The 16065-nt window shown below is 34.8% G+C and overlaps 1 protein-coding gene across 19 annotated transcripts in view; it reads left to right on the plus strand.

Annotated features, from left to right (window-relative positions):
- Positions 1-16065, plus strand: part of RALGAPA1 (Ral GTPase activating protein catalytic subunit alpha 1) — a 127801-nt gene that overhangs the window by 32224 nt on the left and 79512 nt on the right. For 9 of the 19 annotated variants that reach the window (XM_038180773.2, XM_027459327.3, XM_027459330.3 and 6 more), the window contains exons 14-19: positions 198-327; positions 755-992; positions 2988-3149; positions 7468-7608; positions 11611-13179; positions 15089-15213. In XM_038180773.2, coding sequence (XP_038036701.1) covers positions 198-327; positions 755-992; positions 2988-3149; positions 7468-7608; positions 11611-13179; positions 15089-15213 — 2365 coding nt within the window. The remainder of the gene's footprint in view (positions 1-197; positions 328-754; positions 993-2987; positions 3150-7467; positions 7609-11610; positions 13180-15088; positions 15214-16065) is intronic. The other 10 variants (XM_027459335.3, XM_072038488.1, XM_027459336.3 and 7 more) reach the window with 3 other exon arrangements.

A 16065-nucleotide genomic window follows, 5' to 3' on the forward strand; every position in this document is an offset into this window, starting at 1 on the left:
CCTTGCACATGATGTTACAGGGCAGTAGGGGTTCCTCACTGTGAAAGTTGTGTGGAAGGAAGGGATGGGAGTACAAGAAAAAAGTTAGGCTGTTTACAGTGTGTTTAGGCAAATCAAGCGCAGTCATCTTTAAAAGTATCTTGGTATATACAGAATTATAGTAAAATAGTAACTCTAAGTTTAATATTGTTTTGCAGGGAACAGATGCTACTCGTGCTGCTCAGGGTTACTGAATCTGTGCTGAAAATACCACCCCAAACTTTCTTGCAGTATCAAGGAAGAAAAAACTCCACCTTAGCAGGAAGGCTTGCAGGACCTCTTTTCCAGGCAATTAAACATAAATTCACTTTAATTAATTCAGTTTAATTTTGACCAAGAAACTAGAAACAACAGCTGCTGTTGACTGGTTTGTCCTAGGATCTGTAAAGTCTTCAGATTCTTTAGTAGGGAAAAAAAGATAGAAAATATAATAATGTGATGAGAACTAGTCAAGGACAGTGCTACAGAACTGTTTAACAAAATTTGTAACGTATGGAAACATCTTACACAAGCCAATCCAGTTGTTCCTCTAAGTCAGAAGCACATGTTAACATAATACTTCATTATTCATGGAAAGTCTGTGTACTGGCAAGGAAGTGAATATTAGGACTACACAAAAATGTTTGTGGCAGTTAGAAACTTCTTTTTAAGCAGTAATATTTGAATGTTGTTATCTTTTGTTGGTAAGCCAACATTTCTCCTTTTATTATTTTAGACACTTATAGTAGCTTGGATCAAAGCAAATCTAAATGTGTACATCTCTCGAGAACTTTGGGATGACTTGCTGTCTGTAATGTCATCGCTGACATACTGGGAAGAGCTGGCCACTGAGTGGTCATTGACAATGGAGACACTAACTAAAGTATTAGCTAGAAACCTCTATAGCCTGGACCTCAGTGACCTGCCATTGGATAAATTAAGTGAGCAGAAGCAGAAAAAACACAAAGGCAAAGGTAAGACAACATTGTATACAATTTTAAGAGTTTGAGCGGTGCTAATGAGATGTTGGGTACAACAGAGTTTTTGTCCAGTCTTTTCAGAGTAGCTAATTAGACATAACTGTCACCTGAAATAGCCCAGTTTCTTTACAATAAGGCTGGTTTTTAGAACCACTGTGAAATCCTACCATAAAGGTTCAGTCCTGCAAATAGGCACATATGGAATTTAATTCCTAAAGGTATGTAGATTTAAACCTAAATTTTTACACTACAATGTGTTAAGCCTTTCCATTTTTATCAAATACAAATTGAGTCCCAGTCAAAACATTTTTAAATTAATGAGGATTACATGTGTGGTAAAAATTAGTTAAGTAGCAAGTGCCTATTGCAAGCATAATTGGAATATGAATTCTGGAATCCCATGAATGTTGATTAAAGGTGAAATGTTAGGTGAACATAGTTTTGTTTGAGCAGTAACTCACTGCTAAACCATGGTGAAGGCTGGTTTTGTTAAAGTGACTTACTTTGACTAAGTGAAATGATACTAGTACCATGTGAATGGTACCAGTTTTTAAACTGATGTCAATATGATGCAGGAAATACTCTGTAGGACAAAACTTAGGAAGAGAGGGTGGCTACTTGTATTGTTACGGTTCTGATGTTGTTGAGACAGGAAATCTGTCCTCCTATGTAGAGTGCTGAATTGAGACTGGCAAAGGCTGGATTCTATTCCCATATTAGAAACTGACTTCCTGCATGTCACCACGAGCAATCACTTCTGTCTTGGTTTAGTCTTCTGTATAATATGGGTGATAATACTATTCTTTAAAAAGGGCTTTGAGAACCCGAACTGTATTTAAGATGAGTAGTCAAGATGGAAAAAAGTATAGTTTTTAGTCTACTTTTTAATCTCTCTGTGTTCTGATGGATGTTGTTCATCACGTATTGCTGAGGGAGAACCGAACCTAAGGGAAGGTACTTACTACTTCCCTAGGGTTTGTCAGTGAGAAATAATCAATGTGCAATGTGCATGTGCTTTAAAAATATTTTGATTCATCTGTATCACCCATGCAGAGCACAAGAGAAGAGTTTCTGTTAGCTTTCAGCAGTAGAATTCCAGAGCCTCCATTATTAAATGTGAGTTGAAGAGTTAACTCTAGTGGGTTTTGGAAGTAATAAATCCCATACAGATTATGCCCAAATTCTTTGGCATAAATTCTTTGGCATAAATTCTTTAATAATAATGAACATGCTCTATTAAGGCTTCCTTTCCAAGAAGATGCCCTTTTAATGATCATAACTGTTATAAAGTGTAATTTGTGATCATGAGTCAGTTCAGTGTGGGTAAGGAAATACACTGCAAATATTCTTTAGTTCACTGGGCTTTTTTACATACAGTTTCTTGAAAATTCCTCATGTGAGCTTTATTGACTTTGATATAAATGGCAATTCTGAATTTGTTACATCTTTTCTTATAGTATTTTTAGGGTGAATTTCCAAAAAGCCTTGTTCTTTGAGCCTAAATTCCCTTTTACTTGCATTTGCATTTGATGGTAAAGTATTTTATCATTTTCACTTCATGTTCCTCAAGTTTCACAAAGTTATTTGGCAAACAACTGCAGCATTAATGGTATGTAATGTATGATTTTGTGTGTTTTGTCTAACAGGAACAGCAAAGGTTGAGATAGAGGTAAAATGTATATAGTTACACATTTTATTTGTCTACAGTCTTTGTAAAACCAGTTTTCTTGTGTTTTTGAACTTAATTGGTCAGAAAAGAAAATCACAATAGCACCAGTGCTTCTGACAAAAAGTTCAGTATCCAGTTAATGCTAGCTGAGTGGATTTATAGAGACACTTAAATATAGTAATGTGCTGTTTAGCTTTTAAAATCATGCTAGCTTTGGTAATTTATTCTATCCAACTTTAAATCTCTCTGAAAGAATACAACTGTCACTGTTTGGTGATATCAGCATAGTAGTGAATAGATTTGCAATTCTATTTTTGCAGGAGTTGGGCATGAATTCCCCAAATCTTCTGTTGATAAGTCCTTTTCTAGAGGCTGGAGCCGTGATCAGCCTGGACAGGCACCAATGAGACAACGCAGTGCTACAACCACTGGATCTCCAGGAACAGAAAAAGCAAGAAGCATAGTACGGCAGAAAACAGTTGGTACGTATCTGTAAAAGCTGATAAAAGTGACGTTTGAGAAAGGGAAGGAATTCATAACTGACATTGTAGCTACATGGTTAACTTTTTTTTTCTACAGAAGTATACTCTGCAATAATTAGTTGAATATAAGTATAAATGATGTAGTTTTACGTGTTTTCAGGGTAGTTGAATAGCTTGTTGTTACTACAATTACAATTACTGCAAATGAGAGTAATGTAGTTAAGTATTGTGTAATTTTTAATGTTTGATCACATGCATAAGATGCATTAGACAAATAATACTGTTGTGTGTCTATGGAAAAGAAAAAAAATTGATTTGATCAAAGGTATGGATAGGTGGCTTTTAAGTCTGTTTTCATAAATTATGCACACAATAGGTTGAATATTTTCTAACTGTAGAAAGAAAAGTGTAAGAATTATGTACATGTCTGCATAGTTCATAAAATGTGCTCTTTTACTATACCCTGAATTTTGTGTTAATGAGAGATTAGCACAGCCGTGCAGTTCTCCATTTCTGAAGTGACCTATTTCTCAATTTCATTACTTGCAGATACTCTTTCCTCTGTTAGAAATGACTGATGGTAGTCAATGGTTTAGATGGATTGCTCAAAAGAAGACTCATTTACATTTTTATGATTTGCTTACCATATCTTAACATGAACTGGACTGCAAATTTCTTTACTTTGTTTTCTCATCTTGATGATCTCGGTGCTATCCATTATGTGAAGGAAGTTTAAGCTGATTTTACTTTTTTATTTAAAAGAAGAACCTATTAAGGAGTATCTTGTGCTTTTTCACTATCTCTGTAGTAGTAGTGGCTTCAGTCATGAAGTGTTTTTGCACTGGTACTTCTTGGAAGTAGGTACAATCTGACACAGTTCTAGAACTCAGGAATGGTAATCAAATATGTAATAGTGTTAGCTTTTCAGAGATTAACATCTCTGTTAGCATTCCAAAAATCTTCACATTTATTTTTTGAAGTCACAGAGGTTATTTAGGAAAGAAAATTATTTGAATATTCTTCAAAATTTTTAATAAATTTTTAAGTTCTGTTTACGAGTAGCATCTGACGCCTTCTGTTGGGGTGGGAGAGTTGTTTGTTCTGTAAGCACTACTACAAAAATGCTAGTTTTGTGTATCCAAATGCTACACAGCATTTCCTTTATCTCATGCTGACAGCTAGTTTGACTCAAAAGTTTTCCTTATGGATTGCAGATACTTTAAATGTAACTTCTGCTTCTCTTCAGATAGGCTGTGATTAACTGTTGCAGTGTTTTTGCTTTAAGTCTTAATTGTCTTAACAAGGTAAAGCTTATGTTAAAATTTATCCCTCTCAAATTATTATTTCAGATGTCAGAAGATTATACTGCGTGATCAATTTTTAATGGTTTTGTTTTGCTGTTTTTTGAAAGATGGCTATTTATATTATGTTAGCCCTAAAATCACTGTTTATACTAATCAAGCTATATATTGACTTGGTTAGCAGCAAAATAATCTGATTTTAGTTTCACTCCACTTCAGCTTCCTTCATTTGGTTCTTTTTTGCCTTATATTTGATATTAATTAGCGAGGTTTATATTACTGTAACCAGTTAAAATTCATCTCTATTCATTTTATAGAACACCATCCATAGACAAGCATTAGCATTAGTAGGATAATTTTAAAAGATGAAAAGCCCTCAGAAAGTTGCCAGAGCCAGAATCCCAAACTCTTCAGTTCTTCATCAACATCTTTTAAGAAGATGTTGATGAAGTATCACATCATGTTAGAAAAGCATACATCTTAACTGTCAGCAAAGAATTGCTTGTTATTGTCTCCCGTCTTCTAAGAGAGCTGCTCAGGTGCTTCTTAACCTGTGCCAGTTAAAATGGGGTCACATAACCAAAAATGGTTTATAGTCATAATAAGTAAAATTTTCTGTATAGCATTTTGCTAGTTTGTCTGCTTCAGTTAATTAATGCCGCAAGCAAAGCCTAGAATTAAGTCACACCTCAGATGTGTTGCATGATACCTGATATGTAGTATATTTCCTTTGATTGTGAGTAATATACTCTTTATATCTGAGTAGGTAGGATGTGCATGTTGAATATGTTATGGTAAGAAAAAGCTGGGGTTTCTTTTTCATTTGTTTTATGTTGTACACATTTTGTGTACATCTGCACACCTTTGTTTTTTGAGCCATCCTCATGCCAGCGCACGTCTATTGCTGCACCAAGTTTCTGTGTATGTGTTTTACTCAAATAAAAATCACAGCTTTCCTGATATGCAGTGTGTACATTTTTAGCCTGAACTTATGTAAAGTAATTTTTGGAAAAGGGCCTTTAAATGCATATGGGTTGAAAAATCTTTTGTAGGGCTAGATATAGAATTTGTAGACAGCAGATTCTCGTCCTATAAAAATACCAGGTCTGAAGGAATTTAGGAGTCTACTGTTCCATGTGTGTTTTTTTTTTTCTGTAGAGAACAGCAGATGGTTTTGAACTGACATATCTAGTCCACATCTTGTGTTAAGTCTGACTCTATTTGACTACTTAATTGAACGTGATATATCTTATTTAAAATAATTATGCAGTGAGGTCACATTTTCATTTTACAGCATCACGATGTTAATCTTGCTTTGAGTAATAATATCTTACATTTTTCATTTGAAAGTTTTCTATAAAATTTCCGTATTCCAAATAGTAAATGTGATTTTCTATTCCCTCTTTCTAGAATCAAATAAGATGGTGGAAGAAAATCAGTCAAATTACAAGGGACACTTATTTTTAATGATTTGCATTCAACATAGTATCCAATCTCAAAAGTTTGGTTTATTTACTCTGTAGCTTGATATTTCTCTCAAGCGTGCATTCATTTTAAAATGCATAATGATGAATGCAATGCATTTAACCATGACTGTATTCTGAATTTTAATATTGCATCTCTTAAAAATAAGTTAAAGCCTTGCATATAGTTGTCTTTTTTTTTTTTTGAAGTTGGTTTCTGTCTTTTAAACTAAATTTAATTTAAAATAGAGGATGGCTTCAGTCTTAAAACATCTGTCTTTCTGAATTGTTTTTTCAAACTGTTGTTAAGATTCCACCTAAGTTGTGCTGCATTCGTCAAATGTGTTTTCTGCTCTATGTACATAGACCTACCCAAGTTATCCTCATGTTGCTGTGTTAGAGACCATTCTTTAACAAGATCACATAAGTGTGATGTGCTCAACTTTTTCTGTACTTCATTCTTTTCTTCTGATTCCCATATAGATTAGGAGCACTGAGATTCTAAGGGTACATTTCATGTTTTGAAAATATGCTTATAGAAGTTCAAAGACTGCTTAAATATTGTGCAAACAATATGTAGGATGAACTGGAGTTTCCTTACGAGAAGTTTATCAGCAACTATTTTAGCATAAATTCTCAAATTTGAAACAATTTGAAAAGGAAACTGCTTGAAACCATGAATAGAACAGTAATAGTACTTTGAAATTGAATGTAATATCAATTCTTGCTATGTCTTACTATGACAATTGAAAACAAATGTCATAAAGGTTCACTTTAAATCTATGGGAAAAACTGCAGTTATAACCTTGATCCTGTTGCCACAATTCTTTTGTAAATTTTCTTTCTGTAGGACTGTTGGCAGGACATGAGAAACAAAAAGGTGAATTAGGATCAGCTTAGAAAGATTTATCCAATATCCATTAAAGTTCTGTTGATAAGAATGTAACCCTTTTAGTTGACAAACCATTTCACTTCAGTCATTTCATTTTTAATGCAGAACTATACAATGTTGTATTGCATTTTTTTCCACACAGAATTGCTTGTTTCCTTCTTACAATTTTGAATCTCTTTTGAAGAATCTTAAATTCAAGACTATAGGTCAAAATTCAGATGTACTTGTTTAGGAGCAAACCAAAGTAAACTAGAAAAATGGAAATGTAGTGTAAGTTGGTTTTTTTTTCTGTTAAAAAATACAAATTTCAGAATGCTTGTGGAGTGCTTTAACTTGGATTTTTCAACCCCTGATGCAACGGGAGGAAAAAAAAGTGTTAATTAGTTTCTTGGTTTTGAATGCAAAATCTCTGTAATAGCCATAATAAAAGCATTGTTGCTGCTTTACATAAAAGTTGAAAACTCAAAATGTCTTATCAGTGTCCACTGATTTTTTCTTTCTTACAGCTCTGCCAATATCTGCCGTGCTGAAATGTTTTAATTTTTAAATTTTCTTCCTTTTTATCTTTGTTTTCTCTGTTGCTGCTTTTTCTGTGACACGAGCCTTTCATTATAGTCACTCTTCTTTTTTCCTTCCCCACTTCTTTCTTTTCCTTTTTAAAGCCATGAGAAGCCGATCCATTGGTGAATGTGCTCTGCCATCGGCCTATATACGCAGTGCTAAAAGTGCTCCTGTTCTGATCCATACTTCCAAACCCTTCTTGCCTGATATTGTTCTCACTCCCCTTTCTGATGAGCTTTCAGGTAGTGCCACCTCTGCTAATTTCTGCACCCCCTTTATCACCTTTTTAAACCTTCTGCTTTCAAATTCTGCAAAATCATTAAATTTTGCAAAGTAAAAATACTTGGGGGATGGGATGGGGGGAGAGGGGAAGAGATTAAGAATGAATATTTTGAATTATGTAATATCATGCTATTTCGCAATTCATTCTGGAACTGTTAGAAGTTAGTGCTGTGCCAATGTTTACTACCATAAAAATGAAAATGAGAGGAATCTCTTGCTTTTTCAATTTATTGGTAAGCAGTAATACAATATCTGTCAGAGAGTGCAACTAATGTAAAGATTTTGTTCGTGCTTAATGAGGGAGGGAAAGGAAGAAATTTTAGTTTTATTTGCCAGTTATATCTTTCTACTTAAATTTTTGAATTCAGTGTCATAGGTGTTGTGTGGCCAACCATGATAATGATATAATTTAGCTCCCATGAAAAAAGAATTCCTTAAGTATATGGTATCATATAATATGCTTTACAGAATCCCGGTTTTTCATTGGTATGTAAAACCTTAAAATCTTAAATACAGTTTGGGATTCTGAAGTGCTATGGTTTGGTTTGGTTTTCCAAATTATCTGTCTTTACAGAGTTCTAGTTTTCTATAATGCTATGTTTGACCCTGCAAACTCCTTGGCTAGGAGTTTTGATAGTCGCTTTCTTTGGAGGAGAGCCTTTGAGCAAGTAGATTAAACAATTAGGGTTTTCACAGGTTTTTAAAAGGCACATATGAAATTTTATAGATAATGTTTTTTCTTGTACTCCAGCTGCTACTTAGATAGAAATTAGTAAAGGCTGACAATCTTATGATGCCTTTGTCTCAATGAGTACAAAAGTGAAAGCACCGTGGGATACATATGCACACACTCAAAACTTTGTACAAATAGAAGGACTTACAGGCAGTACATTTTTATATGGAAGATATGTTCTATGCTTTCCCACTTTCTTCTTGCCTGCCTCTTGTTACCCAAGAAGTATCAAGAAATGTGTTTTGAAAGTTGTATTCCATGCCAGAATGTGTTTGTATTTTAGCATATCTGTCTCCCAGCCGGTACTGAAAAGCTGTCTTTTCTTTCTGCCTTCAAGCAGAAAAAGGGAGGTAAGGTTGGTTTAAGGAAAGTTGTGATTGGATGAGAATACCCAGAACTACCAATTTCAGTGTCTTCCTTACTGTAACATCCTAGGAACAAGGCCAGCATTTCTTCTAAGTATGTGCACTGTCAGAGACGCAGCCCTCTGTGGCACACTCATGATGTAGTTAGTAAAACCTCTTTAGGATAGTGTCCTGTTTTGACTGTATACCAGTGTGCAGGGGTGAGACCTGGTTGCCAAGGAGGCTGTTCATTTGGATTTTAAAACATTGTATTTTTGGTGCTGATAATACAATAGCAGTTTTTCATTACCTTAATTTCTTCTATTCTACAAAAAGGAAATTTCTGTTGGCACAAGCACTACACAATTGTATGAAAATGTTTGTATACTTGTATGTGCTAGTCCTGCATACATGAGCACCTAATAAATAATACTGGATCAACATTGAAATAAATATAGCTGAATTTATTTCAATGTGTGGAGCTGCTTGGCGTGCATTTGGAGTTCTCCATCCAGTAATTTTTAGCATCCTAGAAATCATAATCACTGCATGCATGCAATCCTCAGGCTGGTACTTTATATAAAATGAAGTTTATAAAACATATGAAAGATGCATATTGAGGGCTCAGGATGAGATCAATTTATCATAAATATATATGTATAAATCTCATCTGTAACCTTATCATGCATATTTTAGCTGCATCCTATGGTCCTCAGTTGCTGCTTTCATTAAGACCAATTTCTTACAGCTGCAAAAAGAAATTCTTGAGGGTCTATAGGCACGGTCCATGTTAATATTTGCCTAAGTCAATGAAGACTGAAATAGCAGTTGTATCTACAGAGCAACATCCATTTTATTGAATGTTAGTCTGTAAAGTCAAATAATAAGTTGAACAGGAATGTTGTAGAGAAATTTGTTGCTGGTGAAAGCAGAAGAGAAAGGAAATGGTTAATAAATATTGCGGTATACAACAGTTTTCAGTTTATGTTTATTTTCTGGAAGAGCTTATATGTATACTCTCTTTCTCAGTATAGACTTCTCCATTTCCTGTCCAATAGCTTCTTTACAGTTCAGTAAACTTTGAATCGGGTCAAACTCCAATTTTCAAATTATAACTTCCCTGAAAAATTGAGCGTGGAAATGACCACTTTTCATCATATTCCAACACATACACTTAGTTAGCACTGATATATCTGATTCCTCCAGGTTATATGCTTTGCTCAGAAGGAAAATATGACAAAATCCCTTTCCAGCTCTTTCTCAGAAAAGTGAGCACTTCAAAACGGGTGACATTTTTAAGGTGACTTCTGATTACCATAATTAAATATTATTGAAATAGGTGTAAAGACCATGAAATAATAATTTGAAATATTTTAAAATGAATTCAATGTAATTTCTTTGTTTTGGCAATAACACATTGGGAGGGGATTTTAGGATGTACTGAGTTCAAGTAAATCCAGTTACTGCAGTCCTGAAGATAAACTCTCTAGATAGAGCAAGGTAAGTCTGTTTATTGTGGCAACTGTTACTCTTCATTGTTATTCTTGATTTTAAAAGCATATCTACAACTTTTTGAGCCGTTTGTTTAAAAAATAAATCTGGGGAATAAATGATTCTATGAGAAAAGGAACTAACAGAAAACTGACAAAGTTGTTTTACCTTAATGTTCAAGTGTCTGTCCCTTAAAAAGACAGCAAGGGATAGCTTGAATTTGTGCAATTAGTTGAAGAGATACTTAGCCTTGGCTGTATCAGTGATTTTATAGTATGTAGTATTCCTGTGACATATCAAGAAATGTGATGAGGAATGTGAAGGTTCTTTATTTCGGTGGATGATATGAAGTGGATTGAAGATATTTCTGTACGTTTCCTAGGTGATCTCTTGGAACTGCAGCTTTCATTACAGTTAACTATGATGTGTGCTGATGGTAGAGTATTAGCTGTCTCAACAGAGACCAGGAATCACTAATTTAAATGGTCATAACAAATATTCTTGTCTTTACATAAGTAAAAGTGATTTTACTCTAATGTTAGCTTTTGTGTGGCTGCAGGATTTTTTCAGTAGTGGGGTTCTTAATTTGGTAATTCTTAGGACTCATGTTGAATAAAACTGTAAGAAGATGGGGAGGTTAGCTTCCATTTAACATTTAGTTTTGCATTTTGAAGATGAGAGATGTTTCAAAAAACATCCTTTTAGAGGAAAAAAAAGTATATTGTTAAATAATCTGTTATTTATAGTAATCTTTTCCCTACAGGGACCGTTCTTCCATAAAGCTTAAAAAAATAATTAAATCTTCAGGTATACACTATATTACATATGCCATAATACTCGTACCTGTATACTATTGTTTCTGTTATTTCAGTAACTTATGTACATGCACACAAATTATGAAAAAGTAGTAGTTAGTCACTTCAGTAAGCAATTCTAATTTTCCAGAAAACTTGTATGTTCTCTTTGGAGTTGTGTATTCTTCTGAAGATGTAAATTCTATGAAGGCTACTATTGTTAAGCTAATTTATATTCAAGTTAACCATTTCTTCAAGCTAGTTGGTATAATATTGGTTGAATTATTGAACTTATTGGCACAGCCCTAGCTTTAACTGTACTTCCAAACGTTCCATGGTCTCACTGTTTGTTCTCATGCATGTTAACATTTAAAACTGTGTTCTGATGGTCTAACTCATTTATATTACATTCTGTACTGGATATTATGTGTGTTTGTTTTTAACACTCTAGTACTGGAAAAAGTGTATTCATTGTACTTAAGTAAACAAGGCTCTGGACTTTCCTGGCTTTTTAAATCTCATAATTAGGATGTAGTGGTAAATAAATATGGTCTCTGTATGTAAATGCTTGTGTGTATTACATATACCTTTTTCCTACAGACATTGATGATGCTCAAATTCTTCCACGTCCACCTCGAGTCAGACATTTTTCACAGAGTGAGGATGCTCCAAGTGAAGTTTTTGGTGCATTAAATGAGGAACAGCCGCTGCCACGAAGTAGCAGCACCTCTGACATCCTGGAACCATTCGCAGTTGAACGAGCCAAAGGTGCAGTTCCTGTCATTGACAGTTCATCCCATCACGCTCCAAGCTTACAGAGTTCCACTGAGACCTCTTCAATGCATAGATCCACTGAAAGCCATATTACTGATACAAATAGCAGAGAGTCCTCCTTGGAAGTTGGGGATAGTATTTATGACCATCTTTGTCATTTAATAGGGCCGGTAGAATTTGCAAACACAACCTTTGAACAAAGCCAATATGTTGACCTTGAAGGTGAAGATGATCTTCTTTCCTCTCTGAGAGAATATCTTAAAGAAAAAGAAGAACTTTGCGGTAACTTTGAGATAGATAAATGTGAGGCTTCTGCTCACGAAGGTGATACATCAGTAAATAGGAATGATAGATTACCACTGGATGGATTAGAAAATAGTGATCAGACTGCTCAATGCACGAATAGCATCACTGTTACAGAAAGAGCTGATAACACAGAGCTGCACCTAGAACAAAACCAAAGTGGCTTTATAAGTAATATTGCACCTACTCAAGTAGACATTTTTGCAAGAAATGAAGTGCTCGATAAAGCCAGACAGTTGAATATTGATAAACAATATGAAAACCTGTTTGATCATGGGTCAAGTAGTCCTAGCAGCAAAGAAGGGAAGAGATATCTGTACAGGCAAGCAGCCACTGAAGCTGATGTAGATTCAGCTGTGGAAGCAGCATTAGCTGAAAAGCATAGAAGTACCCAATTTAATGAAAAAATAACCAACTCACGTGTTATGCATGCAAAGAAAATTCTTCCTAAAGCACAAGTTAACCCTCAAATGCCTCACATCACAGGTACAAGCAAACTGTCACCAACTAAACGGAGTATATCTGAAACAGTAACTCATAGGGCCAAAATCATGAAAATAACAACTAAAAAAAGAAATAGTGTTCATGTAACTTTTAGACCATCTACAGAATCAGTTCAATTTTACAACCCTCTTGAGAACAAAGAGGCTGCTTGGAAAGCACGACTTCGTAAACTCAGTGGCTTCAGTAGTGGTGGTAGTGGTAGCAGCAACAGCGGTACCAGTACAAGCACCAGCTCATCAGCTGTCATGGAGCTGGTTAGACCCGGAATATATAGACCTCTAGATGCAATCAATGCTGCTTCAGTTGGTAGCAAGCAAATTAAGGAAACTCCAGAAACTCAAGCAGCCGTGCTGCAAAAAGAAGGTATTGCAGTTAACCAGTTCCATAGCCGTAGTGCATTTAGGTCGTCAGGTCAGGAGTCAGCACAACAGCAGGGTTCCCTGGGTGGTGTTTATAAAACTGTTGTACATGCTCTTTCGAAGCCGAAGGCAAATGTTTCCCCACAGAGGCAGAACAGAGTGCCAGCAGAGGCTCCACTGAGGGATCTGTACAGTCATGTAATGGGCTATTTTGGAAGGAAAGCTGCAGGTGAGCACTAACAGTGTGCAGAGCGCAAAAGGAGAAAGGCAGCACCAGTTTGGCTTAATGCAACTGAAGCAAGCTCTGATAAGCAATCAAAAGGCTTTGGGATGATCACTGCTTTCCCTGTTTGGTTATGCATGCGCCTATAGCCAGCTGATTTTCTCCCAGCATAAGTTACTTTTACATACTTTAAATTACTAATTTCCCTTTTTAAAGATATTTAGTTGAACCTCTTTGCTGCTGAAGACCATCACATTAGGGAAGAGGAAGAGACAGTAAATGACCTAATAAAGGACAAAACCTTGAGAGTTTTGAATTTCCATCTACCATGCAGAGCCTCAAAATTCAGCCTACCAAATGATTGGCATGTGAACATGGTATCAGAGTGTACTACTCCCCTGTAACTGTACTTTTTTTGTCAGAAGGACCTGGCTATCAACTAGCTATGTTCAACTGACTACATTTCTGGTTCATTTAGTGTGTTTTCTTTCTCCTCCTCTTCCTCGCCCCCTCCTTTTCCTCCTCCAAAACAAAAAAGCCCCTCAAATTTACATTTGGAGGTCAGTTTGGATAACATTTAAAAAAATTGTGGACAGAAATCTGTTACTGGAATCATTTCGTTGTGACAGTTCTCTGTGAATAGTCATAAGGTTTTGTCTGAATCTTTTCAAAACGTTCTGTAGGCCTTTCTGTATGCATTCATCAAAATGGATACAGTTACATCTTGGCAACATCTTTCATTGCTTCTTTTTTCCTTGGAATCATTCATGGATGTTCATGAAGGTCTCAGGATAGTCCTGCTAACTGTGAGACCTCTCTGGACTGAGCAAAAAAGAAGGCTGTCGCTCTAATATCCATTGGCTTAGTTCACATCCTAAATAACCTTAAATGAACAATAAATTAACTTTCAGCAGTAATGTAGGTTTTCTTTTTTTCCCATTATTATGCTAGCATGATTAACAGAGGTTCTGTAACGCATCCTGCATTGAGATGTTAATGCCACCTGAGGGCAGTCTGTGAAAGCATAGCACCATGACAAGTGGGAAGTAGCGTGATTGTCGCATTTATCCAAAAAAAAAAAAATTGTTCTCAGTGATTTCTGTTTCTCTGTAGGATCTTTTCTGACAGAGATATCTGGAAAACATTTTATTTAAAATCTGTAACGTCAAGCAGAGCCTCAACATGGAGCCATGAGAGAGGACACTGAGGGGACAATTCGTATAGAGAAAAAAAGAACAGAAAAAAATTGAAAACTTTAAAGGCTAAGATCATGGAGTTAGGTCTAACAGCCACTGCTAAAAATTAAAAGGATAATTATATCAAAAATATAGAACTGATACTTGAGTGAACTTAATTAATTGTTCATCACCATTTGACCATCCAGAGATTGAAGTTTCATTCCATATAGTAGCATGCTGTTTTATTACATAAGACTTTTATTTGCACATTTATACTAAGTGTATACAGTGCCACATTGACATTTGTCATTATTTTATATTGCAATCTAGTTTTTCCACTACATTGCTTTTCATTAAGAATGCAATGAAGAAGGGGTGCCTGTAGGAATCGTATACAATTGTTAGGATTTATTCCTTAATTTTTTGTGATATGGAGGAAGAATATGTGCTGTATCCTTAAAGCAAGCATTAACAACTTTAAGTAGTGCTTTCCTATAAGCTTTCTTGCTCTTAAAGGTTTTACTGGAAATTGACTAACACCTGCTTAGTGGGAAGAAGTTGTTTTACTAATTCCTACAGTAGAATCTGCTTAAAAAGAGGGAATTCTTAAAATGCATGTTTGGCAATTTTGATTTTTTATTTATTTATTTATTAGCAGGGCTTCTTTATTGTTGCCTTTTGTTTTGAAAATGTGTTGGTTTGTTCTTTACTATATACAGTTATTCATTTGCTTTTAGCTAATAGAGAGGACATGAGTCAAAAGCTGCACCCTATTGATAGTGATATTGGCAGCAGCAATACAAATGTTCCTGACCTCATGGATGAATTTATAGCTGAGAGACTCCGCAGTGGTAGTGCACTGGTAAGCCTTTAAACTTCCTATATTTCAATATGTAATCTGCACGTTTGTGTGAACTAATAAATGACATTATTAAATCACTTTACTACATAGTAAGATGTTTATCTTGCTCTGTTTTTTATCAATCAGAATTCAGAATATCACTAAATTATTCCTTGGCTTTAAATCATTTTGAAATAGACTTGTGGTATTTTATGCATTCGTGTTTACATTTTTATTAAATTTTTATTGTTCAAACAAAGTAGAAATGTCAGATGAATAGTCTCATTGAATTAAATGACTTTAATTGCACCTGCAAAGATCTTTGTACACAGGCAGTTCCAGGATAATAGTTTACATGTAAATTTGCAGACCGCAGTGTAATACTGTATTTATGCAAATACTGGAGTACTGTAGTATGGTACTATTCCCTACCGTTCCAGCCAGTGCAAGACTACAAAACTACATTAACATATGTTTTTACTTTTTTTTCCTTCTTAAAAGTGTTGAAAAATTTTTTGTACTTTTCTGTTAATAGAACCAATTTTTCATATGCTTTATTCCTATGCTTTTCCAGTAATGTCATGTTGTTTTGATTATCATTCATAATCAAAAATTTCAATCAATTTTAAGTCAAGAATTTCAGGTTACACTTGAATGCTTACCAAATACGACAAGTGATTTGAAGACATGAGCGTTTTATTAAGTAGCAAAGAATGGGAAAATATTCAGAGAAATGCTGCAAATGAAGAACAGCATGGGTGATAATTGAAATGTATTGTTTCAAAGTTGTTCTGTTCTTTTTTCTACTTTTTTTATTTTTTTATTTTTTTTAAAGGAAAAGGTCATTGTAAGACAAGCTACTGTAGAAAGTTG

The sequence above is a fragment of the Anas platyrhynchos genome, chromosome 5, assembly GCF_047663525.1.
Source record: "Anas platyrhynchos isolate ZD024472 breed Pekin duck chromosome 5, IASCAAS_PekinDuck_T2T, whole genome shotgun sequence".
NCBI lineage: Eukaryota > Metazoa > Chordata > Aves > Anseriformes > Anatidae > Anas > Anas platyrhynchos.